The sequence below is a fragment of the Hydra vulgaris genome, chromosome 15, assembly GCF_038396675.1.
Source record: "Hydra vulgaris chromosome 15, alternate assembly HydraT2T_AEP".
Taxonomy (NCBI): domain Eukaryota; kingdom Metazoa; phylum Cnidaria; class Hydrozoa; order Anthoathecata; family Hydridae; genus Hydra; species Hydra vulgaris.
In genome coordinates, this window is record NC_088934.1 from 53616700 (window position 1) to 53630826 (window position 14127).

The 14127-nt window shown below is 28.5% G+C and overlaps 1 protein-coding gene across 1 annotated transcript; it reads right to left on the bottom strand.

Annotated features, from left to right (window-relative positions):
• Positions 1-5923: 5923 nt before the first annotated feature.
• LOC136092236 (uncharacterized) lies at positions 5924-8819 on the bottom strand. Its single transcript, XM_065820006.1, has 2 exons — positions 7928-8819; positions 5924-6924 (listed from the first exon to the last, which is right to left on the bottom strand). Exon 2 carries the CDS (start codon positions 6838-6840, stop codon positions 6208-6210), a length of 633 nt encoding a protein of 210 aa, XP_065676078.1. The 5' UTR covers positions 6841-6924; positions 7928-8819; the 3' UTR covers positions 5924-6207.
• Between the last annotated feature and the right edge of the window lie 5308 nt (positions 8820-14127).

The window sequence follows — 14127 nt, forward strand, 5'->3', positions numbered from 1 at the left end:
ACAAAATTTTAGTTTTTCAACTTAAAATTTTGTAAAACAGCAAAATTAAACAATAATTTAAAGAAAATGGGAAATATAAGTAATCTAATTAGAAAATAAAATAAAGGGAAAGTTCTTCTTTGAAAATGCTGCTATGAAAATTATTTTAAATTGTTTGTAGTTGAAGGTTCTTTTGATTTCGTTGCAGGAAAGTTAGTCGTCGAGTACAGTACCTGCCAGTACCTAAAAAAGCAAAAATAAAAAATTACTACTGTCCTATCAATTTATCATACATGTTCTATTTTCATTCAATTTGTAAATTCTATTTAATAAATCTACACACACTGTAATTTGCATAGCTTGTTGAACAGCCTAGCTTAAGATATGTTGTGGATTAAAATTAGATATGTTGTGGATAGCTCACCTTAACTTAATCTTAAACCAATAGAGTAATTTATTCTTAAATAAATATATCAACTTAAATAAATATATCAACTTAAATATATATATTAACTTAAATAAATATATCATCTTAACCTTAACCAATAGAGCTACTATATACATCTACACCCCAATTTATTAAAAATAAAAAGCATAACATTAAGAAAGGTGTCACCTTATTGATATTTTTATAACAGGTAATATTTATAAAAACTAATTGAAATAAAATATTTTCATATTTTGAATATCTTATCTTCTTTATAAAGGTTATATGAAAATATCTTGAAATGATATAAATAAAATCCAAGTCTAAAAAATACATACTAATTTAAAAAAATATAATAACATTAATATAAACACATTTTTAATTTATATAATTAATTTTAAAAATATGAACATAAAAAAAGTGTTTAACAAAATTAATGTAAGCAAAATTATTTAGCTTTACTTTTAAAAAATAATCAGTTTTCTATTCTTGAAATCAGACAGAAATGTCAATCTTTTTATTAAAACAGTTTTTACATTTTGTATTTTATTTGATGCAATCTTATGGATAATAATCTTTTAATTAAACATTTTTATTAAAATTATAAAAGTAATGTTGTTTAAATGCTTATTAAAATGTACTTCTATGTCATACATAGCTGTCTTACATATTCTGCTAGAAAAATAGTTGTTTTTATTGTTATGATTGGTCGCTAATTCGTAGCTAGCAATCCGCGAGGCCAAATCGCTGTCTTTTTTGTTACAAATTATTGCTAGTTTATATGGCTAGCTAGTCGCTAGCTTATCAGGCTAGCGATCCTCATAATCAAATCGCGGTCTTATTCGTTACGAGTTGTCGTTAGCTAGTCGCATGCTTATACAGCTAGCTAATTGCTAGCTTAAATAGCTGGCAATCCTCGTGGCAAAATCGCTGTCTTTATCGTTACGAATGTCGTTAACTAGTCGCTAGTCGATTTTCTTCAGCGCATCAGCAATCCTTTAAAGTTAAAAGTGTTTAAAAGACACCGTGCTGTCAAATTGCATATGGGTATTGAAAGATAAAATAATAATGATTTTATATTGATTGGTTCATCCTTAAAACCGCACCTGCTTATAATAATATTATCGAAATATGCTTATTATGCCAGCAAAAATGAAATTCGAAATAAATAAGAATGTTTAATAAATAAAAAATCCAAATTGAATTGCAGACTTGAAAATAAGTTTCTTTTAAAAAAATTCGAGCTTAAAAAATATAATTAAAAAACTCCCTTGAAAAATATATTTAGAGGTAAGCGGTTCTAATGAGTTCTTTTCACAAGAGCGTCATATTTCACTTAAGTGTAAAATTCCACTAAGGTGTGAAATATTACAATAGTTAAAATATTTATGACTTCCTTTAATTTTAATTTTGGTTTAAATTGAATTTAATTAACTTGAACATTTATTTCTGATGAGATGAGTTTATTAATGAAACACAAAAACGAAAATATCTTTTATAATTCAATATTGTGTTGCCTGTGCAACTGATTTTTTTGTTTACTCACGTGCAAGTTTATTTATTTGTGATTTCGTCGCATTTTTAATTTTAAACATGTAGATTTTATTACTTTGATTGTTTAAAGTGACGCTGAAATGAATCGATATAAATTGTTAAAAATAACTTGACCCTATCTTGTCTTTATCTTCTTTTTATTTTGCTAGCTTTGTCAGGTACATTTCTTAAGTGTTTGTTGTTGTTGTTAATTTATTTATATACAGAAGTCAGTGAAACTGACTTCTGTATATAAATAAATTAACAACAACAACAAAAAAAAAAACAAGTTTTTACTCAATCTGGTTAGCTCATTTAATTTATTACTTTTAATTATTATATTAAACTTATTTAATTATTACTCATCAAATTGTTATAAAAAAATGAATTGAAAATTAATTTTTATAAAAAAATTATTGATTAATTACAATTTTATTTAATGTCATATTTTAATCAACAGAGTAATGTTAGAAAATCAATGTAACAGTGTAATGTTAGAAAAATAGTTTCATTATCAAATTTATTTTGAAACTCAACCACTACTCGATGTACTTGAGGACGGTTTTTTATTTTCTCTTGTAGAGTTTAACATTTTACTAGGGTTGAAAATTTCCCGGAAATTTTCAACTCAGGAAATTTTCCGGAAAATTTTATAACTAAAACAACTTTATAGTTATTGGGTAAAATTTTCTGTTTTATTAAGGCAGTTATTATGGACAATTTTTTGGTAAAAGATTGTAAAACAGGTTATAATAATTTTAGAAAACCCCCTTTGAAAAACACTTTTCTCGCTATTTTTTTTATTATAGCTGTAAGCATAGGGAGTTTAGGCAATATTTATAGCAAATGTAAATATTTTTTATATTAAATGCATTATATTCCTTAATATATTTCCTTTTCAAAATGGTTTCAACCACCTCTGTAGCTTATTTAGTTCCAAAGATATACGCGTTTTAATATTTTCAATTCATAGACTTTTTATGAAATATTTTCTTAAAGTATCGAGATACTTTAAGAAAATATTTCATAAAAATTATTCAATATTAAAAGATATTCAATTTTTGGCACCGAAAAAAAAAACCTTTTTTATCTTTTTTTTTTTTTTGCGTAAAAGTTGCGTAAACTAACTTATAATAAAATTTTATTAGAAAATAAATTGTAAATCTAAATTATTTAAACAATTCATAAGGGGTCGTCCATAAAGTACGTACGCCAAAAATTTTGAAATTTGACCCCCCCTCCTCCCTGTTGCCATGCGTACTTTTAAGGGGGTGGGTAAAAAAAATTACTTTTATGACCCCACCCCCTTAAAAGTACGTACGTTTCTCAAATACCCCCCCCCCCTCAAATATCCCCCCCCCCCATCCCTCCTGTTTTTTTTTTCTTAATTAAAAAGTTTAATTAAAAAAAATAAAGACGGAGGAGTACCTTAGATACTTTATACTACCCCAAAGCTTTTTGCTTACGCATTTTAAAAACGTCTTTAAGTATAAATGCAAATAATAATTTAAATAAATTTAAAATTTGCATTTGCAAGTGTGTATTTGGGCGAAAGGTTTATGCGGCGGCAATAGTCGACGGAGATTCAGGTTCGATTCTCGGTGAAATCTAGGAAAACTTTTTTTGTTTTTTTAACGAATCAAATGTAAATAAACTATACTAAAGGTGGACGTTTTTTTCAGGCATCCCTCTTTAGTAAGTAAAAAACGAGTCTAAGGTGAGATCAGTAATATTGAAAACAAAGGGTAAAACCCAGTGGGAGGGAGCAACAGCAAATTTTGTGCCCTTTTGCTATTTTAAGAAACTTTTTATTTTAGCAAAACCTAGCGGTCTTTGAGACGCCATTGACACGTTTTTTTTGGGGTGACTCCGTCCCATCAACCACGGCCCTCAGGTCTTACTCAGGGCCAGTATATAAGGGCGGGCATGTGTGCATGGGCCCCCTCAGGATTTTTTGATGTTTTGATTTTTGATGGTAGAACACTTTCACACAACGTGCAAACTTAAGTTTGTTAATATGCCAAATGAGGTGGCCTTGCAAAAAATTTGGATGGCGGAGGCCATCCAAATTTTTTTCCAAATCTAAAAGTTATAACCATGCAAAATTTACACCCCTCTCATTTTGGGGGTCGGGAGGGTAAGCGTTTTAAGGCTTTTTGTTCACAGGCCTCCGCCATCCCGATATTTTGCAAGGCCTCCTCATTTGGCATAGGTATAAACAAACTTAAGTTATGAGTTTGCACGATGTGTGAAAGTGTCCTATCTGGAACATCAAAAAATTCTGAGGGCGCCCATACATGTGTGTGCATAGAGGAAAACTATACCCTCTACTTCATATACCATACATCTTTTTATGTTGGCAAACTAGAATCTTTAGTCAGAATGTAACTTTTCTATTGATTAGCTGGTTAATTGTGATAAATTAGAAAATCGAAGTACGTACTTTTAAATTGAACCCCCCCCTCCCATACGCTTTTTGAAGACCCCCCCTCCCCCCTATGAGCGTACGTACTTTATGGACGACCCCTAAGTAGAATTTTTTGGGGGGTTAACGCAGACGTACCATGAAGTAGTCAAATAACTGTATAATATTTTTGAATATGTTTTGAAACTTTTTGACACAAAATAAATTTTCAAATGTTTTAATTTATAATACGTTGAGCATAACAAAACTTTGATGATAGATATTAACTTAAATTAATTTTATTTTTCTTTAATAAATTATCAATTGAACAACGTGGACCCAAATAAAACACGCCGAAAACGTCAAAATACGTACAAAATAAAAATAAATCTAAAATTTATTTTTACACAAACAAAAAAAGAAATTAGTCAAATACTTGTTAATAATTTCAGTATTGTTATAGATTCAAAAAAAGATTTAACCACTTATAGTCTACTGATTCGACTAATTTATTGTTTTCAGCACCTATCATAATATAAAAAATGTTATATTTTTTAATGGGGTTAGGGTTTTTAACTTTTTAAAAATTTTTAAAACAAAGAATTAAAAAATCCTTGAATATTTCTATTTCATTGTCATTCTCTTTACTAGATTGAGTACTCTCGAGTCCTTAACAAAAGGGGGGGGGGGCATTTATTATTTTTGGGAAACTTTGCCACCCACACTAAGCTTATTAAGACCCCCACCCGTTTATTAATTTTTACTTGTTTAACAAAAAAATTATATCTAAAAACTAAAAAAAAAATCAGTGAAAATCAGCTTTAATAAATCAAAAAATACATACTAGTTACTGATAAGTAATAAAACTTTCAGTGTAAATTCTGACCCTCCCCTCCCCCGGTTCATTAAATCTTAACTAAACCCCCCATCCACTTTTATTACCCCCCTCTTGTATATAGAAATTGAGATTACATAGATTAACAGACACATGGAAATACTTATACAGATTATCTTATCTATCTATTTGTCTTAAACTTTTTAATAGATGCTTTAAATCGTTTTGTCTTTGAAATAAATTATCGCACTATTAATGTACCCAAATTTGACTATATGTTGCAAATTATTTGAACTCAGAAAAAATATTTTAATTATCGAATTTCAATTCAAAGTTCAGAGTAGGCTGTGTGTGTATTGTTAACAAACAATTTTATACATAATTTGCCTTGGCTATTCCGTTCATAAATTAGACAAAATTGTCTAACTTACTTAACGAAGTGCACCAACGAGAAGGTAAGCCATAGGACTTTGCACTCCATCCGTGAGCTGTCATGTTGCCTAAGGTTAGCCCTCCATTTCTGGATTCTTTCCTTTACTTGATAGGCAGTTCATGTAAAAGTAATAGTAAATTAGCCTAAGGTTAGCCCTCCATTTCTGGATTCTTTCCTTTACTTGATAAGCAGTTAATGTAAAAGTAATAGTATTTTTGCATAAGCTTTTTTTTTTTTTTTTAATAATAAAAATGTGCAGTTAAGCTGCAAATAAACAACAACAAATAAACAAAATTGGTACAGATAAACATTTCAGATATGATTCATACTATTTGTAAAGATAAAAACCACTGAACTCAAATGCAGTAAAAACAAACTATTGGAACATAACAATAAAAGAAATAAGATTAATATATACTGTAACATAATTCTAAATTTACATTAAATAAAATTACCTCGCAACCCTAGCTACAAAGAATAAGATCACCTTTTTCAAAATCAATCAATAAAGGAAATGACCATACTTCATCAGGTTCGTTATCATACTTAACAAGGTATGTAGTTCTTCTACCGTTTAATTGATCAATTTGAACCACTTACGCACGTTCCCAAGATACTTTAAAAGCATCTTCTTCTCTAACACGATGTTGTATAGAAAAACCTACAAAATCAGATGGATTGTTAATAAATTTTGATAAGGAGTGCTTTTTTTGTTGCTCTATTAGTTTGTTTAGTCTTGCATCCTGAATTTTTTCCATTAATTCTTTTTTTTTGTTTTCAACAGCTGCATCACGTATTGTACGAGGCTTTAAATTATTACTTATATTATTACTTAAAGATTGTTTGTTTGGTGTTAAATTTGCTTGAATAACAATAAGAAGATTTTGATATAATTCCTCTGAAGACAAGTTTATTCTTTTGCTTCCTTCTACTTTTGTTTTACAAAAATGTTTTTTGTCACATTCAACACATAAGATTATGCGATAAAAATTAAGTTGAGCAAGGAGTACTTTAGATTTCAATGGCTCTTCTATATTAGAAACTGTTTTCTCTGCTTCCTCTAATGATATCCATGCCCTTACATTTAAATTTATCAAATTATTACAAGCTGCAACCTTTTTATGTTGTAGTTTAATTTCTTCTCGATTTTTTTCTTCTTGCTTTGCTAGAAGGTGCATAGCTTTATCTTTTTTAAGAGCTTCTTTTCTTTCATCATATTTGCTTTTCATTAATGTTACTTTAGTTCTTGAATATTCAAGCAATTGTTTTCTTTCTTCATCTGATTTACTATTAAGCCATTCTAATGTTTGGTTCTGAGACCACATTGTCAAAGCCTGGATAGTTTGAACATTTGTATTGGGTTTTGTGCGAACCATTAAATCCAAAATGGCAAAGTCGCTTTCTGAAGCTTTATTAGTGACAGGGACATTAGAAGCAGCTTCAGAAACAGAATTAGATGGATTCCAATATTTACCACCTGGTAATTGATCAGCACACTGACGTTCCAAAATAACAAGAATTGAGTGGAAAATAATTTCAAGTGATTGAACAGTTAAAGAATCAAACTCATCATTTTGAGTGCATTCAAACAGCTTGGTGTAAACCACATCTTGATGAAGAAGATTGGTATCCTCAAAAATTTTTCCATTAGCAAACAATAAAGAAGATGCATTGATTCAAAGAGATGAAAGTCTAACTTTCAAGCGAAGTAGGTAGGGGTTTAAAAATAATATACTATCAAGTGATTTGATAATTCTCCACATTGGACCAGTAAGTAGTTTGTCAATAATACCTAATGCACAAACTTCAGCAATGAATACAAGATTTGTGATATCTTCCTTAATTGCTTTTAATAAATTATTAGGGTTAGGCCAAGTATTAAGAAATTCTGTTATAGAATCCTTATGATAGTATAGGGCAGCTGCATTGTAATACAAAATATTAAATCGATTTCCAATAAATGGAACAAAATAAGATTTATCGTTACGGGAGGAAAGAAAAGAATTAAACCATGATGCAACACCAGCTTCCTCACTACCCCTTGAATGAAATGCCTTACATGTAGTACGAACTAACCATACAGCACCACATTCTTTACCACTAAAAGCAAAAACAGTTTCAAAATCATTTTGAAGCAGAATTTTTTCAAAAGAATTTAAAACTTTATCAGTTTCAGAAGCAAAATTAGCAAGCAAATGAAGTTTACAGAAAAAATTACTCATGTCCTTCATATTGTCTTTGACGTTTGAGGAAAGAAAATCCCAGTTACTAACTGCAATAGGCAAAAGTTTTTCCCTTAATGTTTTTAACTGTGACTTAAAAAGAGGATTAACCGAAGAAAGATCAGACATTGTTGATTTTATTGATGTTATTAGTTTAGCAAAATTAATTTCTTTTTCAGTAGCTGAGTTGCTAACAACGTCACAAATGTCATCTACTATATTAGTAAAGTTTTGCAAAACAGTTGCTGCATCTTTGCCAACCACTTCTGACAGACCAAAAGATAAAGTTTTCCCACTAGTTGTAGTAATTTAAAAGTTTTGATAATGCTTATGGTATTTCTGAGTACCATCACCATGCAAACAATTGCCTATATTAGAGTTTTTATTTATCAAATTATTGCTTCCGCAATAATTTGATAAATAAAAAATTTTTATTTATCAAGCATTGCTTCCGCAACTTGAAATTGACCTAAAATTGAAGCTTCCTGCATTAACCTACATTTTACAGCGGCTGATGGCAGTCTAGATATGTTCTTTTTGGCTAGTTTGTTTAAAACTACTTTTATGACTTCGTTGACACTATTCATACTCACGTTCATTGAAAGAAGTTTCATTATTGTTTCTCGAATGTCATCACTGTATCTGCCATCTTCAAATGTTATTACTTCGTCATCATCCAGCAAAGAAACCAATTTTTGAAATTCTAGATTCTCCTCTTTTAAAATGTTTGTCTTACTATATAACGAAACAACTTCCTTCTCTAAACTTATAACATCTTTCATATTGTTGTCATTAATATAGTTGGTTTTATTTTGCAAAATAACTTTTAAATTACTCACTTTTTTTTGCAGCTTTATTTTTTCGTTTTTTAATTCAGAAATGTTTATGTCTGAGTTTTCATGAATTGAATTAATATCTGTTATTTTATTTTTTTAATTGCAATATTATTTTTTTTTCTTCATTTTTTAACGAATTTATTTTATTCTTTTTTATTTCTAGCTGAGTATCATGATATTTTATTTTTTTAATCAAATTTCTAACATTAAATGATTTTTTTTTTGACTTTAATAGCTCTAATTTGTTTTCGATATTATTAAGCTTTTCTTCTTTTTCACAATAACACTTTTTAATAAAGTTTAATTCAGCTTCTATTAGAGAGTTTTTTGAAATAAGTATTTTTAGATTGTTTGACATATCTTCAAAATCTTTTAGATGTGTAAAATAATCCATTTGTAAATCCATCATAGATTCCATTTTCCTTTTTAAAATTTTATTTTCTTTTTTAAGCATTTTGTTTTCGCTTATCAGTATTGTTTCTTTAAGAATTTCGGATGCATTCACTGTATTATCAGAAAAATTTGCCACAGGTGGAAAAAAGGCTTTACCTAATAACAATGCTAATTTTTTATTTTTTCGTTGTTTCTTTAATTTTCTGATGGTGTCAACTAATCTATTTATCTTTTTGGCTAAAGCTTTCTTGCAGCAGAACAGTTCAACTTTAAAATCCACACAATATCTACAATATATTGCATCATAAGATGTATCTTTTAAAGCCAAATACCAATCATAAATACTTTCATTTATCATTTTATCTAAATAAATAAAGATTTTCCAGTCATCAATTCGAAAAAATATATAAACATATAAATATATTATTTTAAGTCTTTTACTTATTATATATATGTATATATATATGTATGTATGTATATATATATATATATATATATATATATATATATATATATATATATATATATATATATATATAAATATATATATAGGTACGTGACAATTGCGTTTTAAGGAACCGAATATTGTGCTAAAATTTTGTGCCACGATTATCGCAGTCTCTTCAAAGTTAGCGTGCTTTAGGAAGGCTTTCTGAAATAACTTTTTAGTATTCGTTATCAACATAGAGTATTTTTAGAAAGAAGAATAGTTGAAGCTCATTATTAATTTGGTTTTAATTATACTCAATTGATATATTACCGAGTTTATTGATGTCAAAGTTTTAGTTGTACTTCTGTGGTGAAATTAATGTCCAGGATATAGTCTATATTTTATCTATTCAATTTTTATTTTTAAGTTATTCATTTATCTATGCACCTGCCAAATTTCGTTGAAAAATATTATGTAGCAGTCACCCTATTTCTTGCTGCACTTTTGTTACCTAATTTACATTTTCCCTGTTGTTAGCGCGGGAGACAGAGGGGTCCATTGATTATTTGTATATATATATATTTTTTTTATATATAACATTCATATTAATAATATTATTAGCAATATTTAACTTATTTCATAAATTGATATTATAAACCTAGATACTTTATAGTGAAAATATGATTTAAAAATATGTAAATTTAAACAAAATTGTTTTATTAAAAGGATTTTTAGTAAATAATAAAATAAGACTTAAATTTTATATTTCATTTAGAAACAAAATGGAGAAAGAAAATAAAGGTTTCACATAGTATTTTGTATCATATTCATAATATAGTTTATATATGAATCAAATTAGTTATGAATCATATCTAATTTGAAGTTTGAACGTTGTCTTTATTTAACAAGGAAAGCCTTTAGATTATAATTTATAACTAATAAATAAGTTATTTTTATATAAATTCATTAAATTAATTTTAAATTATTATTTGGCCATTATTTAAACCTTTATGTATAACTTAAATATTTCTTTCGCTGTTTTAGATGCTCTAAGTTGTGAAATGGCGTCAGCCAACAACATCAGTTAGTTACTTTCTTTTTTCAATAGCTCGGTAGTTATTTTTATTATATATATATACATATATATATATATATATATATATATATATATATATATATATATATATATATATATATATATATATATATATATATACATATATATATATATATATATATATATATATATATATATATATATATATATATATATATATATATATATACAAATGACTTACTATATGCAAATTTTTATATTACTTTGTGAAAATAAAGTTAATTTAATTTGTTTAGATGAACTTGCTTTGCAACTACCTGGTGGGACAGCTGATGATTATGAAAACCATATATGTAATGCCATCGATCATATGGCTTTTATTTATTCTCATTTTCACTTGTGCAGCTGTAACGAATCTTGTAATTCAATTATTAATAATATTTCTAACACAATGTCTGACCGAGTTACTGTTAATCATCTTACCATAAGCAAAGTATGTGCAACCTGGGGGAAAACTCTAAATGAGCTGAACTGCCATTTGCACCCTCTTGATACAATTGCCATATCATGCCGTACAGCATTGAAGTCTCTAGAGAATGAGAAATGCAAATTGTTTGGAAATGACTGCATGGCAACCTTGATTATTTTAGCTATAAACAAAATGAGATTTAAAGATGTTAAAGGCGATCCACAAGGTTTTGTAAATTTTTTAGATAATAATGATTTACCACGAGGTATCATTCCTAGGTATCGTGGAAACAGACTTCACATTCTTTTCCATACTTGCTTTATTTTAATGAAGCATCACAGTAAATTTAAACAATATCTTACAATTGGAACAGTAAAGTGTAAACGTTTACAAGAAACTCTTCGAACAGTATTTTGTAGTGCAACTGCAATCAAACAAATGTGTGTACTTGCAGTATTTGGAAAACTTCTTACTGGACCCTGGATGAAAAAGTTTTATGTTACATCAGAGCAAGCAACTTTTGATCATGTTGATGGTATCCAGGTTGTGAAAAGTGTTATACAAACAATTCAAACATGCAAATCCAATCCAGCTGGTTTGTTTTGCAGAAAGACAGATTTTTTTGAACAACCGCTAGAGCCAAATATTTTAGAATCAGTAACAAATTTATGCTCTGTTGATGAAGAGCTTCTTAAAATGACTTTGGCCTGTCTTATTGCAGTGAAAGATGTTTTAAATAGACAATATAGTAGATATTTTTCACTAACTGTGACAGAGACATTTAAAGAGGAAACAGCTAGCGCAAGGCTTCACAATATAGATAGTGAAGAGTTAATGGGTATGTTTAGTGATGCAAAAGTACGGGCTACTAATGCAACAACTTGCTATATCTCTTGCAAACTTAGATCAAAAAAGAATAGGACTGTCGACTATCTAGACACTCTAGATTTAAGTTTAAGAGAAAAGATTGTTAAATGGTCAATTAATGTAGCACGTAAAAACAGATTTACAAATCGACTCTATCGATGCAAAGTAGGAGATGAGATTTGCAAAAGACAAAAAATCAAGCGCCAAAAAATGGATGAAAAAGAAAAAAGAAAGTTAGAGCGTGACCTATCTAAATTAAATTTTGAAGAGATTATTATATAATTCATATAAGCACTTATCCAATGACCAACTATTTGATTTAGAAGATGTCATGTCAGATAGAATTGTTGGGAAGAAACTAGAACATGAATGGTAGGATCCAAAGACATGCAAAAGTGTTTTATATCGCGGCAGAGTAAAAAAAGTTAATAAAAGAAAAAATGACTTCATTTACACCATTTCTTACTGGAAAGATGATGAAACTGATAATGAAGCTGTTGACTATTGCATGAAAAAGATCCAGCTTGCTGCTGATGTTGTTTCCGGTGAGTTACAATTTAATTAATTTAATAACACTGCAAGTGTTGTGACTTGCCAAAAATGTATTGCAAATGTTGTGACTTGCATAAATAATACAGCAAGTGTTGTGACTTGTATAAATTATATAGCAAGTGTTGTGACTTGCCTAAATAATACAGCAAGTGTTGTGACTTGCCTAAATAATACAGCAAGTGTTGTGACTTGCATAAATTATATAGCAAGTGTTGTGACTTGCCTAAATAATATAGCAAGTGTTGTGACTTGCCTAAGTTATATAGCAAGTGTTGTGACTTGCCTAAATAATACAGCAAGTGTTGTACTTGCATAAATTATATAGCAAGTGTTGTGACTTGCCTAAATAATATAGCAAGTGTTGTGACTTGCCTAGTTACATAGCAAGTGTTGTGACTTGCCTAAATAATACAGCAAGTGTTGTGACTTGCCTAAATAATACAGCAAGTGTTGTGACTTGTTAAATTTTTTGATAGACGGCTCTGGCTTACCTTCACGTGGTGTCTATCGTTAAAAATGGTTAAAACAGTTTCATTTTTGGAATTAATTATTTTAATCATTCACTAAAAGCCAGGACAAAAATATATTGTATTTTCTTTAAAATAGTTTTATATCATTACTATTATTTTTTAATATTTTATTTATTTTTTATTTTGAAACTGAAAATTTGTTTGTTAACCAAACAAAATGGCTAGCTCGTTAACTATACTGTATGGTCCTTACTTCTGTTAATGTAATAATCACAAATAGACTTTATTATAGGTTTTTGCTATACTTGGTTAGAAAGATGACATGTTTTTTACAGCCAATTGACTTATAGCCCCACATTAGTAGTTGTATAATTTTTTTTGTAATATATATCCAATTAAATAATAATTTTTGGTAAGAAGTGGAAAGGGCATTAGAATGCCTCTTTCTTATGACATATTTGGATACGCCCTCTTTTAAACTCCACTCTTTTATGACCATGGATGCACCACTAATGTATCTTTTAATCTAGTGAAATATGTTTTTTACTTCTTTGTTGTTGTACTTTAAATATTCAATCAGATATTTCAAGAATTGAAACATTTTTTGATATTATAGTACTAAAACATCATCAACATATCTACTGTGAGTTTTACATTAACCTCCCATATTTGGTGGTTGTCTGGTATGAATTTATTTTTTAATTTATTTCCAATTTTTTAATTTATTTTTTAAATTTATTGTTCAAATTTTGAAAAAAATTTTTTTTTTTTTTTAGGTTGGGTGGAGAGGTGGGGGATGGGGTAGGCAGGTGGTGGGCATACACCCCTTTGTAACAGAAACACCACTTTTATACGTAAGATTGTATAACATAATTTTATATTGTGTACTAATTTTACTCATTATAGTAAAGATATAAATATTTATAAAAACAAGTCGTTTTTGATCGTAGGGTGTGATACACCAATCGCCACCACACCCACCTCTATTGCTAACATTCACCTCTCGTATATTTTGGTGGTTTACTATAAATTTAAAATAACTTTTTTGTGTATTTATATTGCTTATGTATTTAAAAAAAAAAAATTTCTGAAAAAAGTGTCCAGTTTTATACGGGCGAGGTGGTGGTTTGGTGCCCCCTCTGTCCATCCGATACACCCGGTGGTTAGAGTTTAACATAAAGTTGTAACCCACTCTTACACCTATCTTTTGACACCAAGAT